This window comes from Botryllus schlosseri, chromosome 5, assembly GCF_051294905.1.
Source record: "Botryllus schlosseri isolate E-star chromosome 5, Bs_hap1, whole genome shotgun sequence".
Lineage (NCBI taxonomy): Eukaryota > Metazoa > Chordata > Ascidiacea > Stolidobranchia > Styelidae > Botryllus > Botryllus schlosseri.
The window spans coordinates 10,546,781-10,573,895 of NC_137240.1; the positions used below are offsets into that span (position 1 = coordinate 10,546,781).

The following is a 27,115-nucleotide window of genomic DNA, read 5'->3' on the forward strand; positions in this document are numbered from 1 at the left end:
GGGGGGGCGCTGAGCTCAGGGGGGCGATATGGGGGGCGCTGAAGAAAAATGTCTTCGCAGTAGATGATGGAGTAGAAGATCATATCCTTAATGAGTATTCAGAGCAATTAACATTCCACAAATCATGTCAAATCGCGAAACTTTTGATCGCGATGATGTTTGCTACATATGTTTTCATGAATGTAGTGGGTTATTAATTATTATAGTTCATGTAAAATGAATTGCGCGTACTTTTAGATCGCCAATTTACCGTTAAAACACTGCCGTCATGCTTGCTAGGGTTATTTTAAACAAAATGTTTCGAACTAGATATTATATCCTGCAGCGCACAGCGTGTGGAAATCGAAGAAGGGGCAATGTATATCACTTTTGAGAGTGAGAGCCCCTTGTACATAAAATATGTTTTGAAGCTTTGTATTTGAGAGCTAGTAAATTAAATCGACAGAATATTTCTTCATCGTATCATAAAGGATGATACAATCTGGTGTTGTGGTCCACAACCTCACATGAAAGATGAATAATAGGAGTTGCTTTCTTTGGAATACATTCATGTTAAAATTAATAACTGGGAACAGTACTAAATTCAATGTGAGCAGTTCACTCAGCACTACTGGTAAATCTGATTACGTGGGCTGAGAGGATAAAAGGGTTTATAGCAACATATATATGCAATTACCACCTATTCATATATGCATTATAGAAAATTTTGGCGCCTAGGGCGACCAGGCCACACAAACTTTGCTTACCATCGAAATCACGCGACGGGGTTCTTGGTGGCGACCCCCCCAGAAGTTTGATTTATCATGCTATGGGTGCGCAACACAATTGTTTTAAGGGGGACTGACAAAGTGCTGTTACGGCCCTCCCTCTTACCCATTGTCTTTAATACAGTCCTTACAATATGGGGTGGGGGGCGCTAGAGCACGATAATTTTTAAAAGGGGGTGCTGGAGGAAAAAAGGTTAAGAACCACTGCTTAAGACTATGTAAATAGATTTTACATTTATGCGTACATCACTTCATGACAACTGGGTGACAGAGCCCGTATCATGGTAACGAAATTGACTTTAGAAATTGCCATATTTTACTGTCATTAGAAATTTGGCGTTTGTAGTGTAGATGAACCCTGCATAACTGCTAAAAGTATACGACCAAATCTAATTTTTGAATCCACCTACCTGAGTCCTTTTCAGCTCTTCATTTTGTACTTCCACTTGAAGTATATTTGACATGTCTTAGAAGTTGATGCTTCTGATTGTGTTTGATTACAAAGCATTGGCTCTACTTCTACTAAGTAGCGAGGCTTTGACCACCTCAGTCTGGTATGACGATGCTAACACATTAAATTTACATTCCAACGCATATATCACCATGGAAGACTTGAAATTTGAGCACTTGAGCAGTCCCAGTATGTTAACAGCATACAAATTTAGATACAAGAACATTGTTGCTCATCTATCTAAGCCACATGCTGCATGGCATCATATTTTTGGCAGGATGGTGTGGAACATTGTGACTCGGACGAATATACATGCAGCAATGGCAGGTGTATTACTTACGATTACGTGTGCAACACTTATGACAATTGTAACGATGGCGCTGACGAATCAGACCGTGTTTGTGGTGAGCTTTAGTATTCTTACACACTTTAGCTTTGGCTGCAGCCTGGTTCTGAATTGAATTATATATACTTTGCTTTGTATTCATGTTTCTATGAATATTCATAGACATACTTATAGTTCAGGAGACATAACTTATCAGCATTTTCAGGGAGTGTTTTACTCCATTCAATTTCCTAATGAAAAGTCTCTCACATTTGTAGCAATGACATTGACACTGAACTGGCTAATATATATTGATTCGATAAGTGCTTTTCAACCCAATTTACTCAGCTGCGCGAACAAACAGGTCTTGAACAATTTCTAGGTTACTTCCGCTTTGGTTCCATACTTGCAATGCATATCCAAAATAGATCATCAGCTCTACATTTTGTCGCTATGCAGAAAAACGCATTCCAAATTTCTGAAGCATTTCATAAGTTTGCGCATTACTTCTCCAATTAACGGAAAAACATTCTACTTCTCGCATTTTGCAATTTGGATATAAAATCATGACGCATTGAACAGCTGGGGAATAAGAACTTCTCTAGATTGCTCTGATCGCAAATCGTGATGTCAAAATCTGATAGATCTTTCCTCGCTAAATTTCAGCGGACCACGTGTGTCCGGCCAACTATTTCACTTGCCCGAACAAGAGATGCATCAGACTGTATTATGTCTGCGACCACGATGACGATTGCGGAGACGGCGCTGACGAAGAGGGATGCGGTAAATATGCAGTTTTCGGGGTGGTGTTCCGTAGATATATAACGATTTTTCACTGTTTCAGTAAATCCGACATGTGAACCTGGCGAATTCACTTGCAAATACGGACGGTGCCTGTCGGAATACTTAGTCTGCAATCAGCGGGATGATTGTAGAGACGGATTGGCTTCAGACGAACAGGATTGTCCGCCGTCTGAATGCCGCGATGGATATGTAAGTGTCGACCCATTGTGTTATAGGTATGACGGGCAGTACTTCGAATACTCGAATACAAAGTATTTCAGCTTTCATCAACAAAACTTCATTTTTATTAAGGATAGCCGTTGTTCGCGTTCAACTTCAAAAGTGGCATTCCTAACTGTTCAGAAGATTAGGAAATTACAGTATTCCTGAAAGAACAAATCCTTTAAATTATTTTCCCTCGTATATCCAACTTCGATACGTGTTATAATTTTTATTGAAAGTGGTTGTAGCGGTCGCTGCAACGGCTTGTTGCAAGACACGCTGTTATAGTGCTTGATCGGAGTCGACGCTACAGCTTACAGTTCCTGTTGTACGCACTAGTCACTGACTAATGACCGCTCTGAGTATACTCTTGCAGTCCTGATCACACACGCAGATCAAAGGAGCTTTCTTTACTAGCACAGAACAGCCAAATAGTAGTAAATAGTGGTCAGAAACTTGTAGATTTACCAGGTTCAAATCATACTGCGGTTCGATAAGAAATAGAAAGAATAAATGAAGCGAAATGGAGCCAATTGTCTATCTTACGACTGAAGCGCGGGCGCGCCGACTCGAATATGCGGGCTCTGAGAACACGTGCCTTGCAGATTGCCTGTGCCGGTGTGTGCCGTCACGGTTCTGGTTTCGCGCGAGACCTGTTTATGCTTTCGCGCATGACGGAATTGGGACAGCCGTTTACACTCCCCACTTAAGGACATTTCTGTGCAACACAAAATGTCTTAACAACTATTTTCGTAAACAATGTGGCTCCACGTCGGGTATCGGACTTTTACAAACATTACATCGAACACAAAGGGAGAAATAGACCAACTATTTTCGTAAACAATGTGGCTCCACGTCGGGTATCGGACTTTTACAAACATTACATCGAACACAAAGGGAGAAATAGACCCTAACAGGCAACAGGTAACAAACACAAACAAATGCTAATCACATACATTATACAGCAGTAATACAAAACAGACAAGGATAATCTGAGACCAAAGCACCAATTATACAACATCAATCACCCACAGTCTTATACTCGGACACTTCAATACAATTCGAAACAGCGGGAGCAGAGCACGGATGCAAGCTAGTTAAATGTAACTTTCCACATTTCCTACAAACTACGCGTTTTGGACAATTTTTACCGTGGTGCATTCTAGTACATCTTTCCCCACATCCATAACATAAAAACTTGTCACGCATAAACGATATTCGTTCAGAAAACGGGAAATTCTCAAAATCCACACAATCTGGGATATGGTGGTCATTTTTTCCACAAAACAGGCAATTATATTCGCCTGACATAACATTAGTACCAAATGAAACACATGGCCTATCACGGCCAAACTTTTGAGCAGATTGCGTGATATTACTATTTCGGTTTTCATCCAACATTCTGAATTCTGGCATATTTCGACGTTCAGACTGATCTCTCACAAATGACACAAAATACTCAAATGTAGGGTAGCAATTTACATCATTCATCTGTGCCTTGTACTTTGACACTTTACAACGCCACTTATCAATAAGTGACGGAGGTAACTTTTTCACAACGTAAACGTGATTTGACGAGTAATCAAGAGTGCCTAACTCTGGCACAAACCTTTTGTTCACAAAAACTTGCTCCAAGAAATCAGAGAATTCTTGCAGCCCAAGTCTATCATTTTCCTTTATATGACGCCAACCTTTTAATTTATCTAGAAAGGCCTGCCCAACAACGACAGGGCTTCCATACCTACTTCGCAAGTCGCTTATTGTTTTTCAATAAGATTCCTCGGTACCATGCAAAAAATAACATTTCACAACTTTCAACGGGCCCGGACCAAGATGTTGTTTCAACAAATTCATCTTTTCATGAACACAATACACTCTATCTTCAACTAACGCTTTAAACGAATTTTCCCATTCCATATAATTAGTTTCATCGCCATCAAAAACCCAAACTTTCATATCAGGTATTCGCGTCAACGGTTTCATGTTGTATTGACGATCAATTGGTATATCGATAGAATTATTGACGGGCATCTCTGCAAACGTGTTTCGGCCGGTTGCTTCCGGCTCAACATGTGGGACATTGTTTATTTGCACAGGAGTTTTATCAATAACTGGACCGTAGGATACAGGTTCACTACATTCGACATTACATTGCCTTACTTCAGGGCACACATATGGGTTACTAATAACGAAGTTTTGTACCTTTTCTTCCGAATTCAACACAGGAACCTTGCACCGTATATCTGTATAACTTGGTTCTTCACGTACGACATCTTCATCGTCATCAAACCCGAAGAGGTTTTCGTTTTCCTCCTTTTCAATTTGCTCACAAGCCTTGATCACGGCTCGTTTTTCAGCAAGTTGACTCTTCAGAGCCAATTGCGACAATTTTGCTTCATCTTCAACTAGCTTCTTTTTCCTTTCAGCTTCAAGTCTATCCATCTCTGCTTCATCTTCAACTAACTTCTTTTTCATTTCAGCTTCTTGTCTTTTCATCTCTGCTTCATCTTTGACTAACTTCTTTTTCACTTCAGCTTCTTGCCCTGAAAATTCCAGTTTTACTTCCAAAGCGGCTGCTTCCCTTATGCTTGCATGACGTAGCTCTTTGTTGCTGGCGAGGCTGGTGCGACTGTTTTGTGTACGACGACTCGATCTCGAGCCGGCTCCAGATCTCGCTCGACTGCATACGGATCCATTTTCAGATGGAAGCATCATGAAATCTTTTACTTCTTGCCGGACTTTTTTAATATCTATTTCCACCAACCTCAGACTGTTGGTGAAATCTTCTGTTTCCGTATTTTCAGCGTGATTTGAAATAATTTCTTCCGTAATTTTGCGCAATTCGTCTCTGCAGCGGGAAACGCCTTTCATTGCTTCCCGTAATTTTTCTTTATTTGCGGATTGCGTCATAATATCCTCAACCGATTCGATACGACTTTTAACATCTCTTTCTGTATCACAGAACTGACGTTCAAGTTCAACCAATCTCTGGTCGAATCCATGGAAAGTGCTGTCACTACTGGTTGGAACATCAGAACCCACTGACTTGCTCGTCGCCGGGATCTGGTCCACAATTTCTTTTTTGACACTTCCACAGTCTTCAACATTTTCCGAACTTGGTGGAGCTGGGCAGTCAGCACTCGTCTCTGACGTTGCCACATTTTGACTTTGGACGGCTGAGCAGTCAGCTTTCTCTGGCGTTGCTGCAGCTTCCATTACTTTCAACTTCTCCGACTTTCAACTTTGTAACTGGTAAAGTTTCTGACTGTAGCGGTCGCTGCAACGGCTTAACTTATGACTGTTGATGAGAGAATTAAAAACTATGAAATACGGTCTACATATAGAGAAGCACGCGTTAATTGGAGGTAATTCGCGCAGGGCGCAAAAAACTTTTTCTATTGACCGCTTCTTCGCGCCCCCCTCAGATGCTTTCACGCGCCCCAGGTTGGGAACCACTGGTTTAAACAAAAATATTTTCTGTGCATCCTACAAATCACTCGACAGTTTGATTTGTTTCGTGTACGCCGTCTGTTGCTTTACCTTTGGCGTTAGTGTTATGATACCGTACAATTCAAAGTCAATTTTTCCGTAGTTGCTATGTGAATTTCACAGTCCTATTAATTTGATTGCTACATCATACTTTGCCATATTGGTTTCACTTTTTAATCTGTTTCAATTCCTAGAGTGTACCTATAACTCTTGATAGGACACCATGCGTATAGTCATTGATTTAAAGTTAACTTGTTCTAGCAAGGGTTATTGTTACGAAAATGAGTTCCAATTTCACAGGTACAATGCGAAAATTCCAATGTGTGCATATACCATTATTATGTCTGCGATGGAGACGATGATTGCGGTGATAACAGCGACGAGTCCGAGCTGCATTGCGGTAAGTAGCGCCTCGTTTTGTAGCCACATGCCAGAGCTTTTACAAATAAGATAAGAATTAGAATTATACCCGCACAATAAATTCGGAATTACCGATTTTGCAAAACCTTGAAAATTGAGTTAGTCAGTTCAAGGTCAGTTCATATGAAATCACAGCTCGTACTCAAACATGACAATGGCAAATATCTATAAAACAAGCATGACTTGGTTTGCACTATACAATTCTCCTGCAGCATTTTCCGGAAAACCACAAATTAAATTTGAATTGGATTTTTGGCAATTGGTGTAATTAGACGTCTAGAATTATCTAGTCCAACCAATTTTTAAGCATGTACTTCTTTTCTTCCCAGCTGCCAAAACATGCTCGCCGGGCTATCACATATGTGACGACAAGAAAAAGTGCGTACCTCCCTATTTCTTCTGTGATGGCGATATCGACTGTGCCGACGGCACAGACGAGCCAGCCGATTGCCCATCGGGAGAACACGAATGCCCGGACGGATCTTTTAAATGCAACAATGGCCGGTGTATACCGACTAGTTGGGTGCGTAGAATGTTTGTGACTCTGTCATTATCACATGTTGGTAAAGAAGATGTAACATTGAGTGCAAAGTTATGATTCAATTTGGCGAGGGCACAGAAATATAGAATTAAAAAGGTTTTAACTGGCACACCATAAGCAAAGGCGATTAAAATAGCCGTTTTTTGTTGCCTAGAAGTAGGAGTAACGGCGTAAATTTCTACTCGAGTAAAACTAAAAGTAGCGATTTCCGAGTAAATAAAAAAGCATGCTCGAGTGTTTCGAAAAAGTAGAAGTACTCATTCACTGATTACTTCTAATTGGAACTGGGGATAAAAGGTCGGGACTTGACCCCTGTAATTCAAGATATACACAACACTGAATAGAATATCAAGGAAAGAATAACAACATCAGTTTAAAGAACACTACACGTGTTCAAACAGTGCTTTACTAGCACTTCATGATAATATATATAACGTTCATAGATACATATAACAAATATATTGCGTAGTACCTGGCTTATTCTTGTACAAAGACCTCAAATGTTACCTCTGCCACTGTTTAAATTTCATATGTGCTCGCTGGATCTGCACACCTAACACAGAGCCATACATTCAATTCATAACATGACATGCAATTCTAATTTGGGTAATATGATGATCATTGGAATACTTACGTCTTTGCCAGTGCGTCTGAATATATTCAAATATAAAACTTAACTCTACAGGTTTGCAACGGTTACGACAACTGCAACGATAACTCAGACGAAGACGAATTGCAGCAATGTCTCGAATTGACGTGTGGACCTGATCGATTCAAATGTGATGCGAATCCGCTTGGATATTCAAAGTAGGGAGAGCGGTAATTCATTGTTAGTTAGTGCAATTGGAATATACAATTAATGATCTGATCTCCTAAGCTTACTCGCTTTGATGGTACTTATTTCGACTAACCAGTCTATTTATAAACACTTAACAGTATTGAAATTTCCCAACTATCAATATGTTCATTAGGGTTGTTCAGAATTGACCGACTTTCAAAAAGTCCAGGTTTTCAGTCCGATTCCCATGCCTTATACCTTAAAAACATATTCTGGCTACTTTTTTTTGTAACTCGTCCCCTGCATCCGTGTGCACATTGAGCTGGAAGAATAGCAGCTGAAAATAGGAGATTCCCCTAAAATCCGACTGTCACGATTTCACCTAGCCTAGTTGAAGTGACATATATCATGGATTTATGCAGCTGTTGCGGTTTGGAGTGCTACAAAACCCCACTATATAAGGCATTCCTAGTTCAGGATATCATTTCCATGTCCCACACTGCCTTAGAACTGCTCAAAACTACCTAAAACTGATAGTCATTTTGTTGGATCACATATCCAACACCCCTCAAACCTACCCTGCACTGTTCATCAATTTCCTGGATCCCCATGTGCAAGAATACAACTGTAAATGTAACATCCACTCACAGCCACATAATAAACATCACAGGAAACGAAAAAATAAGGCAAAGAAAGAGATCAACTTGGCAAAATATTACATAAATCAGGTGGATGAAATGGTTGCTTTCGAGAAATCTGCATATCTGTTCCGGTGATCTTCCACAGCTTGTAGGAGGCTCGCTCGCTATTTTTTGTCATCCGTTATGAACGCAGCATAGTCGGTATTCAATTTTACCATACGCTCTGCTGCATCATTAACTACTTCAACAGTATTCACAAATTCTTGAGCAGTCACGAAATCCGGATCAGTATGCCATTCCGAAACTGGAAGACTCAACCAATCATGTTCCACATGTATAGCATCAAATAGAAACCACGATTCTGGCCCAATCAAATCGACCATACTCATTGACTCAGAGACAGAGTCAGAGATCAGACTGAGAGGCATACCTCTGCGAAATTTTTCAGGGATTGGCATTTTCAGCAATTTAGCAGCCATCGCTTCCTTCAGTTTGTCAGGAATCTTTGGATTAGCCGAGAACATGGTAAATACCACCATTTCCTCAGTTAGATACCAATGATGTTTTCGCAATTTCTTGTATGCCACATCAGCAACAGTGAGATCGCATAATGAAAAGTTTTTCATGTCATGAAGGAATTTGAGATCATTCCAAGGTGCGTCACATGCAATACCAGTTTTCAACCAAGCTGGAACATAAAACAAAGCAATGAATGTATTGATTCGTTCCAACTTTTCAATGAACTCTTCAAAATAGTCCATTTGCTCACTCCACATGAACATTTTTTGACAGTACAGGACTTGACTCATCCATCTAGCGCTATGAGTAGCACCAGGCTTGCGAAAACGATGATCAACATATTTGTCATCCAAAATCGCCAAGGTGCCTGTTGCACATTCTCTGTAGTCATCTCTTATCAAGACTTCTTTCTGCTTTTCATCATTGGGTTTCATCAGTGGAATTATTTCATGCTTTGCTTCATCAGCTTTCATTGCCAACCAGCTGCCTTCAATAAACTTCAGCGTTTTATAGCTTCTTGATTTATCAATATGTTTCCACTTCTTCTTGAAGGTATTAAAATCCGTGTTTTCAGGGCCTGTTGTTGTCGATCCAAACAAACACTTCCAAACCTCTCGAATGACCAGTTCATAAATATGATGACGACAGGCATTGTAGAAAACTTTCCTGTTGATCAATTCTTCAAGTAACAGAACCGCACCTTTGTTTTTACCAGTGCTTGAGGATTGTTCATGTTGCCAATATTATTGTACTTGAAACTTGACTGTATACAATCAGAAGCGAACGTTAGGAAATGCGCTTGCTGTGATTTGAAATTAAGGAAGAATTGTGTCGTAAGTGCGACAAGTACACAGATACATGGTATGGGAATTAGAGTTTGCCCTAACTAAAATGTGTCGCCATTTCATGAAAACAAAGTCCAGTTCTGTTTGCGTCTTCGGATCAACTGATCTGCATTTGTAAATTAGTTTTCCGATCTCTGCAATTACATTGAAGAATATGAATTGACGATCTTCTTTGCATGGCACTTTTTAATCATATTTCAGATGCATACCCGATTACTACGTTTGCGACGGAGATCCAGACTGCCAAGATGGCGCCGATGAGTTGTTTGATGGTTGTGTTCCCCCGCCTTGCTCCAGCTGGGAGTATCAGTGCGACAACGGTCTTTGCATTCCGACATATTATGTGTAAGAGACGCGATCTATTCGAACTTATACAAGTTACCGATCTAGTTAGCCTGCTACTGATTTCTTGAGCAGTTCTAGCTCTAGGTCTAGTTGCAGATTTTGAATAGTGAGTAGCTCTACTTCTAGATCTGGTTCTAATTCGTATTATCAGCTATCACTTTATTGTGTTTTAGCTAGTTACTTAGTTGTGGACTTTTCAAGGTCATTAGTTTTAGCTCTAGTTAAGAGTTTCGAAATGAGAGTAGTTCTAGTTCTAGTTTTGGTTGCGCATTTGGATCCTTTACCTTTTCTTGCATTATTGAATCTCGCTAGTTATGAGTTGATTGACGACTGTCTCACGATTGATTTCAAACCGTGACTCTCCCTGGAAAGGTGCGATCACACCAACGACTGCGTGGACAGTTCGGACGAGGGGCAGTCTTGCACTTACGAGCCTTGCAAAAGCTATCAGTACACCTGCGGCAACGGAAAATGCATCTATCAATTCTACACTTGCGACGGTGATGATGATTGCGGAGATGGCAGCGACGAAGATATTTGCGGTAAGTTTGCACTGTCTTCGGGTGAAGGATATTTTGTGAGGGCGATAGCCGCAGAGCAAAAGTTTGCGGTGTTACTTCCACTCTAGACCTACCATATTCTAAGCATCCAAAAAATGGAAATTTTTTAGTCGGCTCAAGTGAAAGTGGAATTGTAATGTTTGAGTTTGATGATGATATACATTTCCTCGGTAGTTGCTAGACAGTATTTAGGTAGATGCCTAACTAGACTAGCTTCTGTAAGAAAGAACAGACTCAAACATCGCCTGCCACAGAGTGACACACTAATACAGGGGTTCTCAACCCGCGGGTCGCATGTGGCCCGCAGACGATTATTTTGCGGCCCGCGGCATCTTTCAACAGGAACGCAATTACTACTGGCACAGTATGGTTATGGAAGACAGATGTGTCACATTTGTCGAAGAAAAGTTGTTGTAACGAAGCGTGGAACCTTAAAATGATACCACGATAGTTTCTCTGGAGCTGTACTGCCTGATCTGGGAGAAAACGTTGCTAGCTAGGTTTCAAGCCCACCAATCCATATTTCGAGGCATTGTTAAAATTTCCGAATACTTTACAAGCGCATTGTTCATATCGTTAAACCCAAGAATCTGTTAGAGAAGGTTTGACTTCAATAAAACTTTAACGTGTGCGAATATTCGGTGTTTCCGGAACTTTTCAGCATGTCCAACATCACCTGACAAATTTCGAAGCTAAAGTTGTCTGATTCAACACTCACCAGAAGAGTAAAAGTCAGTCGATCTTTAATTATTGCATGTTCTGAAACACGTTTCCACGTAGACTACTTTAGCCTAGCATTGGACAAACCCACCGACTGCACGCACGTGGCATAGCAAATTATCCAGGTGCGTTTTATCAGACTGGAAATATTTCCAGAGGAAATGCAGAGGGGAGGGGACCAGTGAAAAAAACATCAACTTTACAAAGCTGACTTCTGTAACTAGTGATGTAGGGCTCCAGTCATGGAAGGAAAGGAGAAGAGTAGATCGGTTTGCTCATAAATGATCCCGAACGCCTGACTTCTTCTCATATCACTGAGAGCTGAAAGTGATATTGGCCTCTGTAACGAAACAGTTACCGTAATTTTATACTTGCTCGCTCACGCATTAAAACAGAGTTCAGTTCTCTTGTGTAAGGGTTTGAAGCAGAGATATCTATAACTATGAGTTCTAGATATCCCTGGGTTGAAGGTGCAGATACCGACTTGGCAACGTATGCAATGCACGCTTCATGAAGGGATTTACTTGCGCCACTGGAAGTTGGATATTCTCACAAAAACAGTAACTGCAATGCTTGATAATGCATAGAAATGTACTAAATGCCCGTATAAGACTGGTAAATTGGCTGTAGTAGCCTAAATTGAATAGTAGCCCACTAATAGACGGTGATAATGTTCTGCGGCCCGCAACCTCTTTCGCTGTTAAAGTGCGGCCCGTTATACGAGGGAAGTTGAGAACCCATGCACTAATAGTAGGCTAGGCCCACAAAAATCACACCTTTGCTACATTAGTGGGCCTTTTTCATGTCAGGTTCTGTTACAATTTTCTACCGTAACTTTGAACTTAACAGACCAAACTTAAGTTTGAACCTTACAGGGAACTTCGATCAATGTTTACAAGAACAAGACGATAGGGCAATTGGTTGGAAAACCTTTTTTAAACCAGCAATACAGCGTGTTTCATGGCTACAGTAATTTTGCAAATAAATAAAACATCTTGCTCGAAAGTCTTGTTGAAAGTACAAGCAGCTAACTCGAAATTCGAAAAAAGAGGACATTTTGGGCGTGCTCAGACAACCATTCACTTTTCTAGAGAAAGAAGACAAATCCTCCTAAAAGAGGTCGTAAAAGATGATTTCTTTATCAGATATGCCAGACCTGCAGTGTGGAACATTATCTCGCCGGCTATCTGACGGTCGTCGAGCATGTCCGCATTCCAGTCGAAATACGGAAAATTTCTAAGGAATCAATACTAGGCAGCCCTCAAGTTTACCAGACCACAACCTGACATATCGATCTCGCCTTCCAACTCATGCCACCTCTTATTGTCGTCTGTCCTTTTATGTTATCTGCTTTTAATTTTCATGCAGTGTTCAATGCCTTCTTTTTACATCGCCCAGGTCAGTGGGTGTCTGATTTCGAAGACTACTCCATGTTGTTTTGACACCTTCCTATCTTTCATTGTATCGCAGTCTTGTGGTGTATTGAAATGATGAAATTGTTAACCATAAACTGAATTGAATTGGTACGCCTATTCTACTCCTGCTTGAGCATCAACCAGCAGTGGTTTTAGTAGCCATTGTTGTACTCACGTACAAGCAGAAATATCTATTTCTGAGTAAGGCAAAAAGTAAGTATCATAGGCCAAGTTGTGCCTAAAAAGTTCAAAACGGAATTAGAATTTGTCTGAAGTCATAACCACTTGAATATACAATTGAATAGTATATTCACATTGAAATGAATCCAAATATTTTCGACTGACACCGACACTTCTGTGACACTTGTCAGACGGGTTCATATTGCCTACCTGCACTACTACAAAGTGGTTCTTTGAAGAGTTTCTCGGAGGTACGGTATTTCAATATACAATTGAATAGTCTATTCATATTGAAATGAACTTGAATATTTTCAACATTCGGGTTCATTTCGATTTGAATATACTATGCAATTGTATATTGAAATACCGTACCTTCGAGAAACTCTTCAAAGAACCACTTTGTAGTAGTGCAGGTAGGCAAAATCTGCTTGACTGCTCCGTAAAAGCTGAATTACTTTGATACTAATCACCCCCTGGTACCAACAATGACTACATTTACCACTTTCGGTATAAAAACCTGTGCAAATCCCCATTAACTGGTTCAATTTTTGACATCGTCACTCTTCAATGTTCAGGCACGCCCGCGCCGACATGTCCTCCAGGGAAATTCATGTGCCATGACGGCAGTACCTGCATCGACGAACACCTTGTCTGCGACTTCCAGTCTGACTGCGAGGATAACAGCGACGAGGAAAAGTGCGGCATCAACGAGTGTAACAATCCGTCTTCGAATCAATGCGCACAGAATTGCGTCAATACGCCGACAAGCTTTTTCTGCACTTGCGACCCAGGTTTGCGGACACTTAATTACTATTTAACCGACAAGATAGCGTAATGGTGGAGTGTCCGGCTTCTTGATCGATGAGCGGTATGTTCAATCCGGAAGATCTGTTTGGTAAAACTGGTATCCTTGGCTTCCCCGCTTGGCAATCAGCATCTTCGGGACAGCACGGAGGGGTGGTGTAAGACTTTGTAAGCCTTTAAAGGCTATTTCTGCATTTTCCTTGTCCAGCGGCACATGCACATGATGCACTGATGGTATGCACATTAGGGCTGTTAAAAAAAACATTTTTTCCCAAATCTTGCTGATTACGTGATTAAATCGTTAGGTTGCCTAAAAACACGATGCACACGAAATTTGAATTCATTCCAACCGGTAATTGCAGAGTTATCACAGTTTGAAAATTTTAAATTGACTATAAGATGCCAAAACTAATTTTTGGAATTTTTCTGTCAACCCCATGAAATTGTTGAGCTGTCTTCAAAGACGATGCTACACAAATTTGACTCAATTCCAAGCTGTAGAAGCGGAGTTAGTTGAGTTTTTCGATGATCATTTTTGGATGATCCACCGATCAAGGATAATCCCAGAATTAATAAAGAAGAACTCAAATAACTACGCTTCTACGGGTTGGAATTGACTCAAATTTGTTTTGCATTGTCTTTGAAGACAGCTCGGCAATTTCATGGGGTTGACAGAAAAATTCCCAAAAAAAAATATTTGTGGAATTTTATAGTAAATTCAATATCAACGCCACAATTACCGGTTGGAATGAATTCAAATTTCGTGTGCATCGTTTTTCAAGGCAACCTAACGATTTAATTACCTAGTCAGCAAGATTCAGGAATTTTTTTTTATTTGAACAGCCCTAATGCACATGCACAGATATTAGTAGGTGTATATGTCGCAAAAACGTCAAGGTGAAAAATGCTGTTATTTTATTATTTCATTTTATACTAAGAAATCGCTTTACCTCTGGAGATTGTTAGTTAGTCGAAGTAGTGACGTGTAGTCGGTTCACTTTACCACCAACTTCAACTCCAGACATTTTCAATATACCAACTCTTAATCGAACTCTGATTCCTAATATTTTCTTCACTTCAACTCTGACTCTAACGTTCGTGTAAAAACTACTGGGACAACTAGACTTTTACTACATTTTTCACTGAATATTATTACCGTAACATGTATGGCTCGCAAAAATATAACAAAAGACTGTGCTCGCGGAAGGAAATTATTCTTGTGAAGGTCCGTTTACATGGAAAACGAAATTACTTCTGTAACTGCAACAGCACTTTTTAGTAACATTACAGAACATTTGGTTCGATTTTAGAGTAGACAGAATAAGAGCATTTTACCAGACTTCGAGTCATTCTTTATTTCCCCAACTCCAACTCCAACTCAAAGATCTCAAAAATATAACCAATGTCCCATAAAGAATTATAATTAGTTCAAATTTTCTGTTCCGAAAATAAGGCGTTTCTACTCAGACTCAACAACAGCTAAGATTTTGCGGAATGCTGTATGATATTTTTAATAGTGTGATATTTACTTGGTCAAATATCATATTGCCAAAACACTATATGGCAATATCACTCTCAGAATATTACATTTTTGCAAAGTATGTCTTTAATTTCGGAGTACAAGCGTTGAATATTGTCCTGACAATATAGTTTTTCCACAGCAAACCTCATCAATTTGATGAATAGACCTGGAAAAATTGACCGGTGTGACTATTCCTAATCGCTAATGATTTCGACACAGGATTCAGGCTTTTACCTGACGAGAAGGCTTGCGAGGATGTTGACGAATGTTCCGAATCGCCGTGGTTGTGCTCACAGCTTTGTGAGAACACTGAGGGTTCGTATGTATGCAAATGCCAGAACGGATACCTGCGTGAACCGGACGGAAGGACTTGCAAGCAGAATTCCGGTATTCAGCCGTATCTGCTGTTCAGCAACAGGTACACTGGATTTTTCTAAATTATAGTTATTTTTCCGCTCACAGTAAATATTATAATCCTTGTGTTATGTGGTTGTGAATCCCCTTGTCATTTCAAGATTACATGAGCAGGAAAGTGTATTTGATAAGACGGATTTAATACGGTATACTTTCAAACATAAAATAATGCAGCGATTGATTTCATATTTATTTGTATAGCTTTGGGTGGTGATCTTATGTCAAATTGTGAGGTACAATTGGTTTTTTCTTCTGCATGAATTACCGTTGTCTCATTTCACATATGTGACACCAAGTTTGTTTGTTCTCACAGATATTACATCCGCAATCTGACTACTGACGGACTGGACTATCAACTTGTCGAGGAAGGGTTCGATACAATTGTAGCGTTGGACTTTGACTATCAGTGAGTTCCCGTTGTTGATGATGGGTCTGTAATTATGCATTCTACACACACTTTTCGTTGCTGGTTCTTGTCAATTTGGTTTCGTTATCACATGTGATAAGGCGCTCCTAAAATTCGAGAAAGCGTCGAAATTTTGTTTTTCTTGGAAATATTAACATGGTGCCTATGATTTTACGTCTCGGCCTTATCTCAACAACAAAAATAACTAAAAATTGGGAAATTTTAATTTCACTGGGCACTGCCTTTGTTTATCTTGACCTGTGAAAATTAATAGCACCCTTTTGTCTGATGAGTGATATTTTTGGGTTTCATAATCGTTTGAACGTTGATTTTCGACAATTGTGACTCCTTTAGGAGATTGGCTGGTTTGGTTTGACTCGTGTTAAGCAATCTACTTCTAAACGTAGGATTTAAAGGTAATTAATGCAAGAATTTGTACCGAAGGAATAAAGCAGTACCAGTATATTGAATGGACTTTATAATATCTGAAAAACTATTGGAACAGCAGTTATATAAGAGAGTATGTTAATCTTGTACGGATGTTTGAATATTTTGCATCTAGGGACAAACGTTTGTACTGGACTGACGTGACTCGCGGCAGGATCGAAAGCATGAAGTTTGACGGGACTGACCGCAAGATTTTGCATAATCGCGAAATTCCTAATGGAGAAGGCTTGGCCGTGGAATGGCTCTCTAGAAAACTGTACTGGGTAAGAGCATCTGTCGTGTAGACATAGATATCAAGTCCACATTTTGTTGTTTACCGTACCAACGCATCGTGTTTATTGAACTTTCGCAAATTCAAATGTCCATATTTTTAGAACAACACACAGATACGAGAATATTAACCTCGTAACACTTCTTATCTATACTCTTTCATGAACGTTGTACGGATATTTTTACAATTCTACTGATAGCAATACTGGGAATGGGTTGTCACAAAATGGAGTCAACACTTTGTTTGAGTTTTACTTGCTTTGAATAATTAGGATACATTGCAATATATAGAGTATGGAACATAAGCTGCCAGGAAGTTGACATTTTGACAGACAAGTTATCATTTGTTACTGTCGGCTGCACTGTCATTTATACAGCTTACACTAATTTTATATTATATGAATTTGCAAGTTCTTCTCAATTCAATAATACAATCAAAATACACTTGCAGTGGACTTCTCCGTTCGTACTAAGATACACCTTAGCCTTAGTCATACCATAGTGTCCTATATGGTGTCGACACAGGCAAATCTCACGCCTCAGTGAAATTGTATACGTCACAATTTCCATTTGGCTACAGGCAATTTGACGTTAATTTTTGACCGGCTTGCCGAGCATTAAATTTGGTAAAACGGGTATCAATCGAAAGCGGACTCTGCAATGATTACGAAAATATAAATTTTATTCCGCTCGTGGCCTTGGAATTCCCACAATCAGCCTCGAATTTTTCATTGCTATGGAGATTGGCATTGGGACGCAACAATGCTGTCTGGCGAAACGAGAGAGTAGCTCTAGAGAAAAAGAGCCAGACGGCATTGCTGCGTCCCAATGCCAATCTCCATAACAATGAAAAATTCGAGGCTGATTGTGGGAGTTCCAGGGCCACGAGCGGAATAAAATTTATATTTTCGTAATCAGTGCAGAGTCACCTTTCGATTGATACCCGTTTTACCAAATTTAATGCTCGGCAAGCCGGTCAAAAATGACCGTCAAATTGCCTGTAACCAAATGGAAACTGTGACGTGATACAATTTCACTGAGGCGTGAGATTTGCCTGTGTCGACACCATATAGGACACTATGGTCATACTGTGTGAGAAGACATGGATACAAGCATAAAACAAGTAGGAGATTACAAAAATGAATTACGAGGCACACAAAATTGAATTGCTCATTCGTATCAGGCACTGGAATCAGAGCATACACCGGAACACTGAAATATCTAGTATCTGTAACGGCTATTCCCGCAACCATATTTATGCTATGTTCTGCGTAATGTGCACCTAATGTCATCATATCTGATAACGGTGTATATATGAATCTCTCATGGATCATGTTTTTAAGTCTATTCTGTGGTGTTTGCCAGGGATGGGCAAAGATAGCGACTTGACTCTTTTTTTCTGCATGTGACTTGATATCTTCACTATTTCCATGTAGGTTGACGCAGATCTGAAAAAGATGTTTGTTTCCGAATTGGACGGAACTAACCTTAAAACTTTGATCAAAGGATGCATAGACGCAAACAACACATATTGTATCGACCAGCCAAGAGCAGTGGCTGTAACACCGAAGCATGGGTAATGCACAAATTTTGCTTCCAACGATTTTAAATTTTGAATAAAAAAATGAAATTTTTGTGATTTCCAAAGGTATGTGTATTGGAGTGACTGGGGTGACTATTCTTACATCGCGAGAGCGGGGCTCAACGGCCTCAATCCGGAACCGATTATAACCAAAAAGATCAGCTGGCCCAATGCTCTGTGCATCGACTACGCGGCTGAGAGACTGTATTGGGGCGACGCGCATTTGGACTATATCGAGTGAGTCAGGATGAGACATATGCGGTTGGTTTTCATATTATATTACACGCCATCAAGTAAAGCATTCCAGTGTTCTGGTATTGGTGATAGAACATGTTCAAAATTACTGCTTCTCACATACAACAATGCGAAACAATAATTTCATATTGTGTATTTATTCGCTAAAAGCTTTTCGACTGACTCTCATTAGTAGCGAACGTCAGTAATAGGGGAATCAAATTCTAGGGAATAAATGAAGAATATGAACTTAACGTTTCGCGTTATTCTGTTGTTCCGTACTCCAAATGGCTTGTACACATATACTGCAGCACAGCTCGGTCGCACGATCGGTAAGACTTGAAATTAGTGCCTTGAACCTTCTCTCGAGCTCAGGTTTTGAATACATGATCAGTAGGGCAAGTTTTTGCAACGTTTGCAACTTTTTTTTACAGCTTCCGGCAGCTTTCTAGATACTCGTAAGATATGTAGAATGCTGTTTTAATCTGTTTGAAGGAATCTTATAGTGCAACTTTTTGCAACTTTTGTCCATTTTTTTCATGCAACTCTTTGCAACATTTTGCAAGTTTTTCGATTTTTCATGAAGGTATTTTTGGTTTTGGTGAAATACACGGCCAAATTCGACTGAAACACCGTAAATCAGCACCGAGGTACAGGTATTTCGGGAGCTGAGCCAGTAAATTGACCTTTTTTTTGTCAACCGAGCAAAATGTTGTCTTTTAGTGCAACTTTTGCAACTTTTGTCAAAAATAAATGAATAAATGCAACTTTCCGCGGATTTAACTGCAACAAAAACTTGCCCTAATGATTAGAGTCGGTCACTAGCGAAGGGGTTTTGCTTTTTTGGAGTTCTAGTAGGTTTATCCGAGGAGGTCTAAGTAGGTTTATCCGACTTACACTGCTTGTTCGAGTGGTTATGTTTTCAGACTAATTCCACTTCTACCTGAACATGTTTTAGGCAAATTTTCTTTTTCCCAGTAAAATTGTTTGAAGAAATGCGTCAAATAGACACCTGTATCTCGATAACTGAATATATTTTAGAAAATCTACCGGCTACTTCTAGTTAAGCAAGAGTGCAGACTGCTTTGACCGCATTTGCGCAAGATGTATGTGACACCTGGCTGACCAGAATTTGGCTTGGTTTTTAGCCGGCAGCAGTATTGCATAATGCAGTTTTGTAAATGAATTTTCAATGTGATTGGTTCGATTTTCTTGTCAGGTACTCGAATCTCACCGGTGGTAATCGTTTTGCTGTTAATCTGTCGCCACACACACCTCCGCATCCATTTGCAATTACCGTGTTTGACGGTTACATGTACTGGACCGATTGGAACACGTTGTCTTTGTACAAGGTTAGTTCGCTGTCTTGCAATTGAGAATGACATTCGTGTCATAAGTAGCATTACAGAAGTCAAGTTCTAAGAATTTATATCATTTAATTTGCGCCGCTCTGGGGTTACTTCTAATTACTTGCATTGCCTGATTACCGGCGATATGTTTTCTGTTGCGAATAGTGTGTACTCTTGCACAGTTTTTTTAGTAAAAACCACTCACTTTTTACTGTTCAGATTTTGAAATGTAAGCGGTGGCTTTGAGATACTTGGGTGGGTTTGTGTCACTTTTACGAGTGAATTTTCACAGCAACCCCATGAAAAGAGACACAATCATGGCAACAGAATTTATTTGTAGCGTCATTAGTCATTTTGCATGAGTCGCGAAGATGCGTCTTGCAATTTTGGAAGTAGTCACCTCCGATTAACTGCTAAGACTATGCCATCTGTTGACCAAATCTACTTTCCGAATCAATTTGCTTGTTTACTTGCTGGGCCGTTCAACTACTTCATCTTGAAATAGCTTCGAGATGTCTTGGTAATTTCTACTTCTACTCGTAATTAAGTAGAAGTTCAGGGTGTTACCTCTACTCGAGTAGCAGGGCTGAGTGCTTCATCGATCCGTAAACACTGGTGCGTCGTTTTTTTTCAGGCAAATGCTCTGGACGGGAGCGATTATTCCGTGATGGTCAACACAACGCATCGGCCTTACGATGTACATGTTGTTCACCCGTATAGACAGCAATATCATGGTACATGCAGATATTAAATAATATTTACACCTACTCAGTATTGGGATGCTTTGTTACCTGTTTACCGGTACCATCGCTTGCAATTTAATCAATAGCAGTTACAATAACTATGTCTCCTTATGGAATAAATTAATTGATAGTACATTCATATTGAAATGAACCCGAATATTTTCAACAACGCTCTTTCGAATTCTCTACTAGTTGCTGATAATTACCCCTGACGAGCATCAGTCGAAATTTTCGGGTTCATTTCAATACAAAGTTACTATACAATTGTATTTTGAACTTCTGTACCTCCAAGAAACTCTTCAAATGAATTAAATATAAGATTACTAAAATATTACCATGATTTTGCTATAATATGACAAGTTGAAGACGGTGGTAAGCGTACTACTTGTGAGGTGTCATCGGACTACAAACTAATCTTTTAAATTTCACTACCAATCGCTTTGTGATTATCCTGATACCAAATGATCTCTTTTCACAGGAACAAACACTTGTGCGGAAAACAACGGAGGATGCAGCCATTTGTGTCTGCTTAATCCTGGAGGCGGAAACAGCTGTCTATGTCCTGATCATTACATCCCGATCTCTGTTGGATTTAATCTCAGGTACGTGTATAGAATTTGTGTCGAAACATTTAGTCTTTTAAATTGAATAATCTTCATGAATAAATATTCAATTGAAAATTTTCAATACTATGTAACCTCCAAACTACCTTGTACACTAAAAAATTTCAATTGACAAAACGTATGTCTGCTGGGGCCCATTCAGTCAGATATCATTTTGGTATTAGCAAATGCAATGTAATCACAGAAATTAGGAAAGTTTAAATAACTAGTTCATGGTATAAGACTTGAGCATTGCTTTTATCAGAATATTCGTTGCCAAAACGCATTTGATATTATTGTTGTATATCTATTTTTGTGATGGATCCTGTTACGTAAGAAACTAGGAAGAGTTGAAAATTTTGCCACAAAACGTTTAGATGCATTGCGATGTGTACCTCGGCACAATTTCGATGTGAATCGAACGAGAAATGTATTCCGTTCTATTGGAAGTGTGACGGCGTGGAGGATTGCCCAGATGGTAGCGATGAACCGGACATTTGTCGTGAGTTACTCTGATGACCGGTTTATTCATTTTCAACACTACTATTTGGGTTTTTCAATATTTATTTCAGTGAAATTGTATACAATAAGTGGGCATTTTCGAGGGGCAAGGTGTGTATTCGGGTGGTGAAAATGCCAAGTCTTCAGGATTTAAAAAAATGTTGATATCGTTCATTTTTTGTTTCAAATGAGGAATATTTGATATTGAAAACCTCTTTTATGTTTTTAAAGAAGCCATTCTGGGTACACAACTTCGGAATAATGCGAAACAATAACTTCATATTATTAAATTATTTGCTAAAAGCTTTCAACTGACTCTCACCAGTAGCTAAGATCAGTCATCGGGTGGATAGGCTGATACTTAAAGGGTATCTAAGACAAATTTCACGGTACTTTCAGCCGCAAGACATTGCGACATCGGCCTCTTTCAATGCGATAACTTCAATTGCGTTCTGCCTTCGCAATACTGCGATTTGTCCGACGATTGCGGCGATGGCAGCGACGAGAAGAATTGTCGTGAGTGTTCACGTTTTCCTTTTACAAAAATATGTCAACATACAAATTACGATACTCACTTTATTTGCTGGGTAACTTGTTAAGCTGATGCTTGTTAGGCATCAGTTAGAAATGGATAACTCAAGAGGCAGTAGCGAACGTACGCAAAACATATTTGTGTATGACCAGCTGAGTGTAGTACAAATAAACTACGGCTACAAATGAACCGGAAGAAGTAACCACACACAAGGGCCAGCATAAGCAGATTTAATATTTATAAGTTCGATTCGAGATATGATTTCAAAAAGAAATATTGCTGCAAATTTGGAATTCTAGAGTCTGGAATTCACATGGGAATTCGACATCAAATTTCATGTCTCAAACCAAGTCTGGTCCAGTAGAATTTAGACAGTTTACAAATACAAATACATATAAGCTCCGGCATTCGATGAAGAAGTCCCTTTTATAGATGTTGAAAACGATATTACAGCCGCTAATCCCATTTCAGCCGAATACTCATGTCTCGAAAGCCAATACAAGTGTGACAATAACAAATGCATCTCAAAGTCCCTTGTTTGCGATGGCAATGATGACTGCGGCGATAACACGGACGAAGACGTAGGATATTGCTTGTGAGTAGTGATGAGTCATGCTTGTATGTCACGGTTACATTAGAACTGACTTGGATTTACGATGATTTTAAACTGGACTTGGACATGGAATTAAAGATCATTTTTATATTTCCAGATGTGAATCGGAAGAGGTTATACTGTTCTTCAAAAGTTTGAAGGACATTGTTTATAATCTGAGAATAGCACAAGGTTCTGAGTCACAAGTCAATCTCACATGCCATTGTGTTCAATGTTCAGTTAGGAGTTCAGTCCGGTTCAACCCACCACCCAGTGATATAAAATGGCTCGCATTCATAATATACTAATTTTCCTCATTCTTAACACTTTCTGGGCCTATTTTCTAAGTATCAGTACTGATAGACGAAATGCCAATATTGTGGTAACTTTGCTATTCTATTAAGTTACAATGAAATGTCTGTCTTGGCAGTTTGAGTCTCGAGTCATGTGTCCTGGTTCGAGTCCTGCACAATGACTCGTGAACAAGTCGAGTCAATACAGAAACTCGAGTCGAATCATTTTATGCATTTGAATAAATGACTTAAGTCAAGTCGAGTCACAGAAAAATCGCGACTCATGTCAATGCAACATATGTCAACAAACATCGTTCCTATTTCAGAACTCATACGTGCGAACCGAGCTACTTCAAATGCGGCAACGGCCACTGCATACCGCAGTCTTGGGTTTGTGATGTAGATGATGATTGCGGCGATAACAGCGACGAACCTTTTGATACATGCAGTAAGATTGATATATTGTAAGGGAATCTGAAATCGTTTGAAGATGTGTCACAATCGCATACGTACGCTTGTCCTCATTTATTATTACTGCTAAGCGACTCATGTTATTACATTCTGTATGATATATTGTATTAGTGTAAGCTGGATTGACTTTTTTCTTTTTTCCTGTTACATGAAATTTGACTTGTCTGTTTACACAGGGCACTGTATTGTGTATATTCGTCAAACTCTATAAAAAATGATACATCACTCTGGCTTTACGATGTATGAACAACCACGTGGGCCTACGCTGGTTCTGGTTGATATGAAAATTGTCATGATCATATCTCTGGTACCAGTCAAAAAACAATGTAGTTGTATAAGCAGTTTTACCATTGACCTTTCATGACCCCCCCCCCCCCCCCTTAAAATGGACCCGAGGTTAAGAACCCTTGTTGCACAGCAAATTGGTGGCAATGAATTCCAAAAGACTATATGTTAACCAATGTGTGATGTAAATTTCAGGCGGGCCGGACCATGTATGCGACGAGGAGAAGGAATTTTCGTGCTTGACCAACTACAGGTGCCATGCTGGTGTTTGCTGAACTGGAATGCATTAAGTCTTAAAATTACGAAGCATTTGTGATGTAACCTGAGCTGGTGGAAATAGTCAGTGATGCTACTCAAGTTGATGTGGAAGTAATTTCTACTTAATTACAAGTAGAAGTAGCAATTTCCTGTGCCTGTCAATATTAATTGAAGCGGAAATAGAAAAGTACTCAAGTAGAAGGATATTTCAGACATATGGCTGTAGAGTTATTTGCAGATGACATCATTCGAAATTACAAGATGTATCTTAACGACTAACTAATGATTAGGGCAAGTTTTTTCAACTTTTTTTACAGCTTCCGGCAGCTTCCTAAATACTCAGAAGTCATGTAGTATGGTGTCTTAAGCTGTTTGGAGGATTCTTATATTGCTACTTTTTGCAACTTTTCTCCATTTTTTTCATGCAACTTTTTGTAACCTTTCCCATTTTTCGTGCAACCAACTTTTTAATGGAATTATTTCGCACTATATGTAAATAGATCGCTTGATTATTTCACTGTCGTTCAAATTTGAGGTCCTTTCCGATTCGACGTACATTCGGGCTAGACCGCCGAAAATTATATATTCCACCGAGTCGATTTTGTTGAAGTCGCCAACATTGAGTTTTGTTGAAGTCGCCAACATTGAGTTTTGCTGCAGTGCCTTAGATACGGATCGATTCGAGTATCTCATACCCTAATAATTTCAAGGAACTTGTCGATAAATGCAAATTTTCAGTGCAACTTTTGTGAAAAATTAATGCAACGTTTTACTGCAACTTTTGTGAAAATGAAGTGTAACTTTGCACGGATTTGACTATTACAAAGACTTGCCCTAGTAATTAGAACGTTATTACCATACTTTAGAATCAATCACATTTGATTACTTTCAAAATTGTTTACATTCCAATTACTTAATTATGATCTTCATACCACTGAGACCAAATATAGGCTACTGTTACCGCTAAGCAGAAGTGGAAATATTCCACAGACATGGTCATTTGAGATCAGTGGTTGTCAACCGCCAGTTCGAGGTAAGCTTCCTGCCAGTCGGCTGATTTTATATCTCAATTCCAAAATGTAAGAAGTAGAACGCTTGTCCGCTAATTAGAGGACTAAAGCATCAAATTTTATATTGAATGTAAAGTTTAGTGCGTATTTTTCTCCATCGTGCCGGAATAGAGAGTCCCTACTCTAATTTGGTCGTACGTCATAATGTTGCATCTCCTGTACGAAACTGTTTAAAAGTAGCCTGCAACTTGTCACGTAAAAGTTGTATATAGAAGCTGCGGAGAAATTTCAAAGAAATTTCGGTATATTCTGACTGAAATTAAGCGGCAATTGACAGTATAATAGTGACTACAAACTGCAACATCGTATTTATTTCAAAAGATACAATCACAATCCAGTTACTGGCCTTTAAGAGGACTGCACTATCTTCGTTTTGCAGAAACTTCATTAGAACGACGTATATATATTTATAATCAAAAAACCAGCATTAAATGAAGTTTCCAGCAATACATTTGAGGTGCATACATTTGGAGTAATTAAATTTAGGGTTAATTTTTATTTTTGAAGGTTCAGCGATCGGTAACATTTATTTTAAAGTTTTACCGCGCGGTCATTTTTACTGACTGCCTCTGGATGTAACCGCGAAACTTTTCTACTTTCTTGCAAATTCCATGGTTGCTGCTATGCAAATATTCGTCCGCAATTCCTTTTTAACCACTAAAATTCTGTACACATTGTCCAAATCTACGTTTGTTCCTATGTCGATATACACCTATACCTTCCACCCACTGAGTGATATCCCTATTGTCTTCAAAGGAGTGCGGATGTTGTAAAGCCCGTCAGGCATTAGCCCAGACAATGATGCTTTAATCTGTTTTATGGCAGATGTGTTCCTACGTTTGTCGTCTGCGATGGATTCGATAATTGCAGAGATAATTCCGATGAACAAAAATGTGATCAAATTACCTGCCATCCGTAAGTATCTCATGATATCGTTACTATGCTACTAATAGGGTGTGTTATTATGAATGACTTTTGCATATTTTTTATTGTTGATTTGTGTGCGGTAGTGATTTATGCATAACCGGTATTGGTCTGCGTTAATTTTGATGGTGTTCCATACCGAGATCAGTAACATGATTAGGTATGTTATATCTTGACGACGTCATCCAACCTGTACCAAGTTTCAAGTTCAGCACCTAATGATTAGGATAGTTATTTAGTTAGTTATGTGTTAGATCACATCGGCAATATGCGAAATCATGTCACCTATCTCAGAATTGGTTACCTCACACCTGTACACTAGGGCTGTTCAAAAAAAAAATTTCCCAAATCTTGCTGACTAGGTGATTAAATCGTTGGGTTGCCTAAAATAAACGATGCATACGAAAATTGAATTCATTCCAAACGGTAATTGCGGAGTTCTCGCAGTTTGAAAATTTTGAATTTACTATAAAATGCCAAAAAGGAAATTCGAATTTTTCTGTCAACCCCATGAAATTGTTGAGTTGTCTTCAAAGATGATGCAAAACAAATTTGAGTCAATTCCAAGCTGTAGAAGCGTAGTTATTTGAGTTTTTCTTTATTAATTCTGGGATTATCCTTGATCGGTGGATCATCCAAAAATGATCATCGAAAAACTCAACTAACTCCGCTTCTACAGCTTGGAATTGAGTCAAATTTGTGTTGCATCGTCTTTGAAGACAGCTCAACAATTTCATGGGGTTGACAAAGAAAATTCGAAAAAATTTTGTTTTGCATTTTATAGTAAATTCAAAATTACTCACCTCACCTCACCT

At 39.3% G+C, this 27,115-nt stretch overlaps 1 protein-coding gene across 1 annotated transcript in view; it reads left to right on the top strand.

The window, feature by feature from the left end:
• The window catches only part of LOC145438977 (low-density lipoprotein receptor-related protein 2-like), an 85,970-nt gene that overhangs the window by 45,687 nt on the left and 13,168 nt on the right, over positions 1-27,115 (top strand). The window contains exons 60-82 of the mRNA XM_080316382.1: positions 1,496-1,622; positions 2,210-2,326; positions 2,388-2,536; positions 6,338-6,437; positions 6,787-6,980; positions 7,684-7,805; positions 9,983-10,126; positions 10,499-10,668; positions 13,577-13,792; positions 15,547-15,745; positions 16,055-16,147; positions 16,710-16,857; positions 18,301-18,440; positions 18,513-18,683; positions 19,900-20,032; positions 20,664-20,763; positions 21,251-21,374; positions 21,752-21,876; positions 22,275-22,391; positions 22,879-23,002; positions 23,619-23,740; positions 24,244-24,301; positions 26,202-26,291. Of these exons, the coding sequence (XP_080172508.1) occupies positions 1,496-1,622; positions 2,210-2,326; positions 2,388-2,536; positions 6,338-6,437; positions 6,787-6,980; positions 7,684-7,805; positions 9,983-10,126; positions 10,499-10,668; positions 13,577-13,792; positions 15,547-15,745; positions 16,055-16,147; positions 16,710-16,857; positions 18,301-18,440; positions 18,513-18,683; positions 19,900-20,032; positions 20,664-20,763; positions 21,251-21,374; positions 21,752-21,876; positions 22,275-22,391; positions 22,879-23,002; positions 23,619-23,740; positions 24,244-24,301; positions 26,202-26,291 (3,083 nt within the window). The remainder of the gene's footprint in view (positions 1-1,495; positions 1,623-2,209; positions 2,327-2,387; positions 2,537-6,337; positions 6,438-6,786; positions 6,981-7,683; positions 7,806-9,982; positions 10,127-10,498; positions 10,669-13,576; positions 13,793-15,546; positions 15,746-16,054; positions 16,148-16,709; positions 16,858-18,300; positions 18,441-18,512; positions 18,684-19,899; positions 20,033-20,663; positions 20,764-21,250; positions 21,375-21,751; positions 21,877-22,274; positions 22,392-22,878; positions 23,003-23,618; positions 23,741-24,243; positions 24,302-26,201; positions 26,292-27,115) is intronic.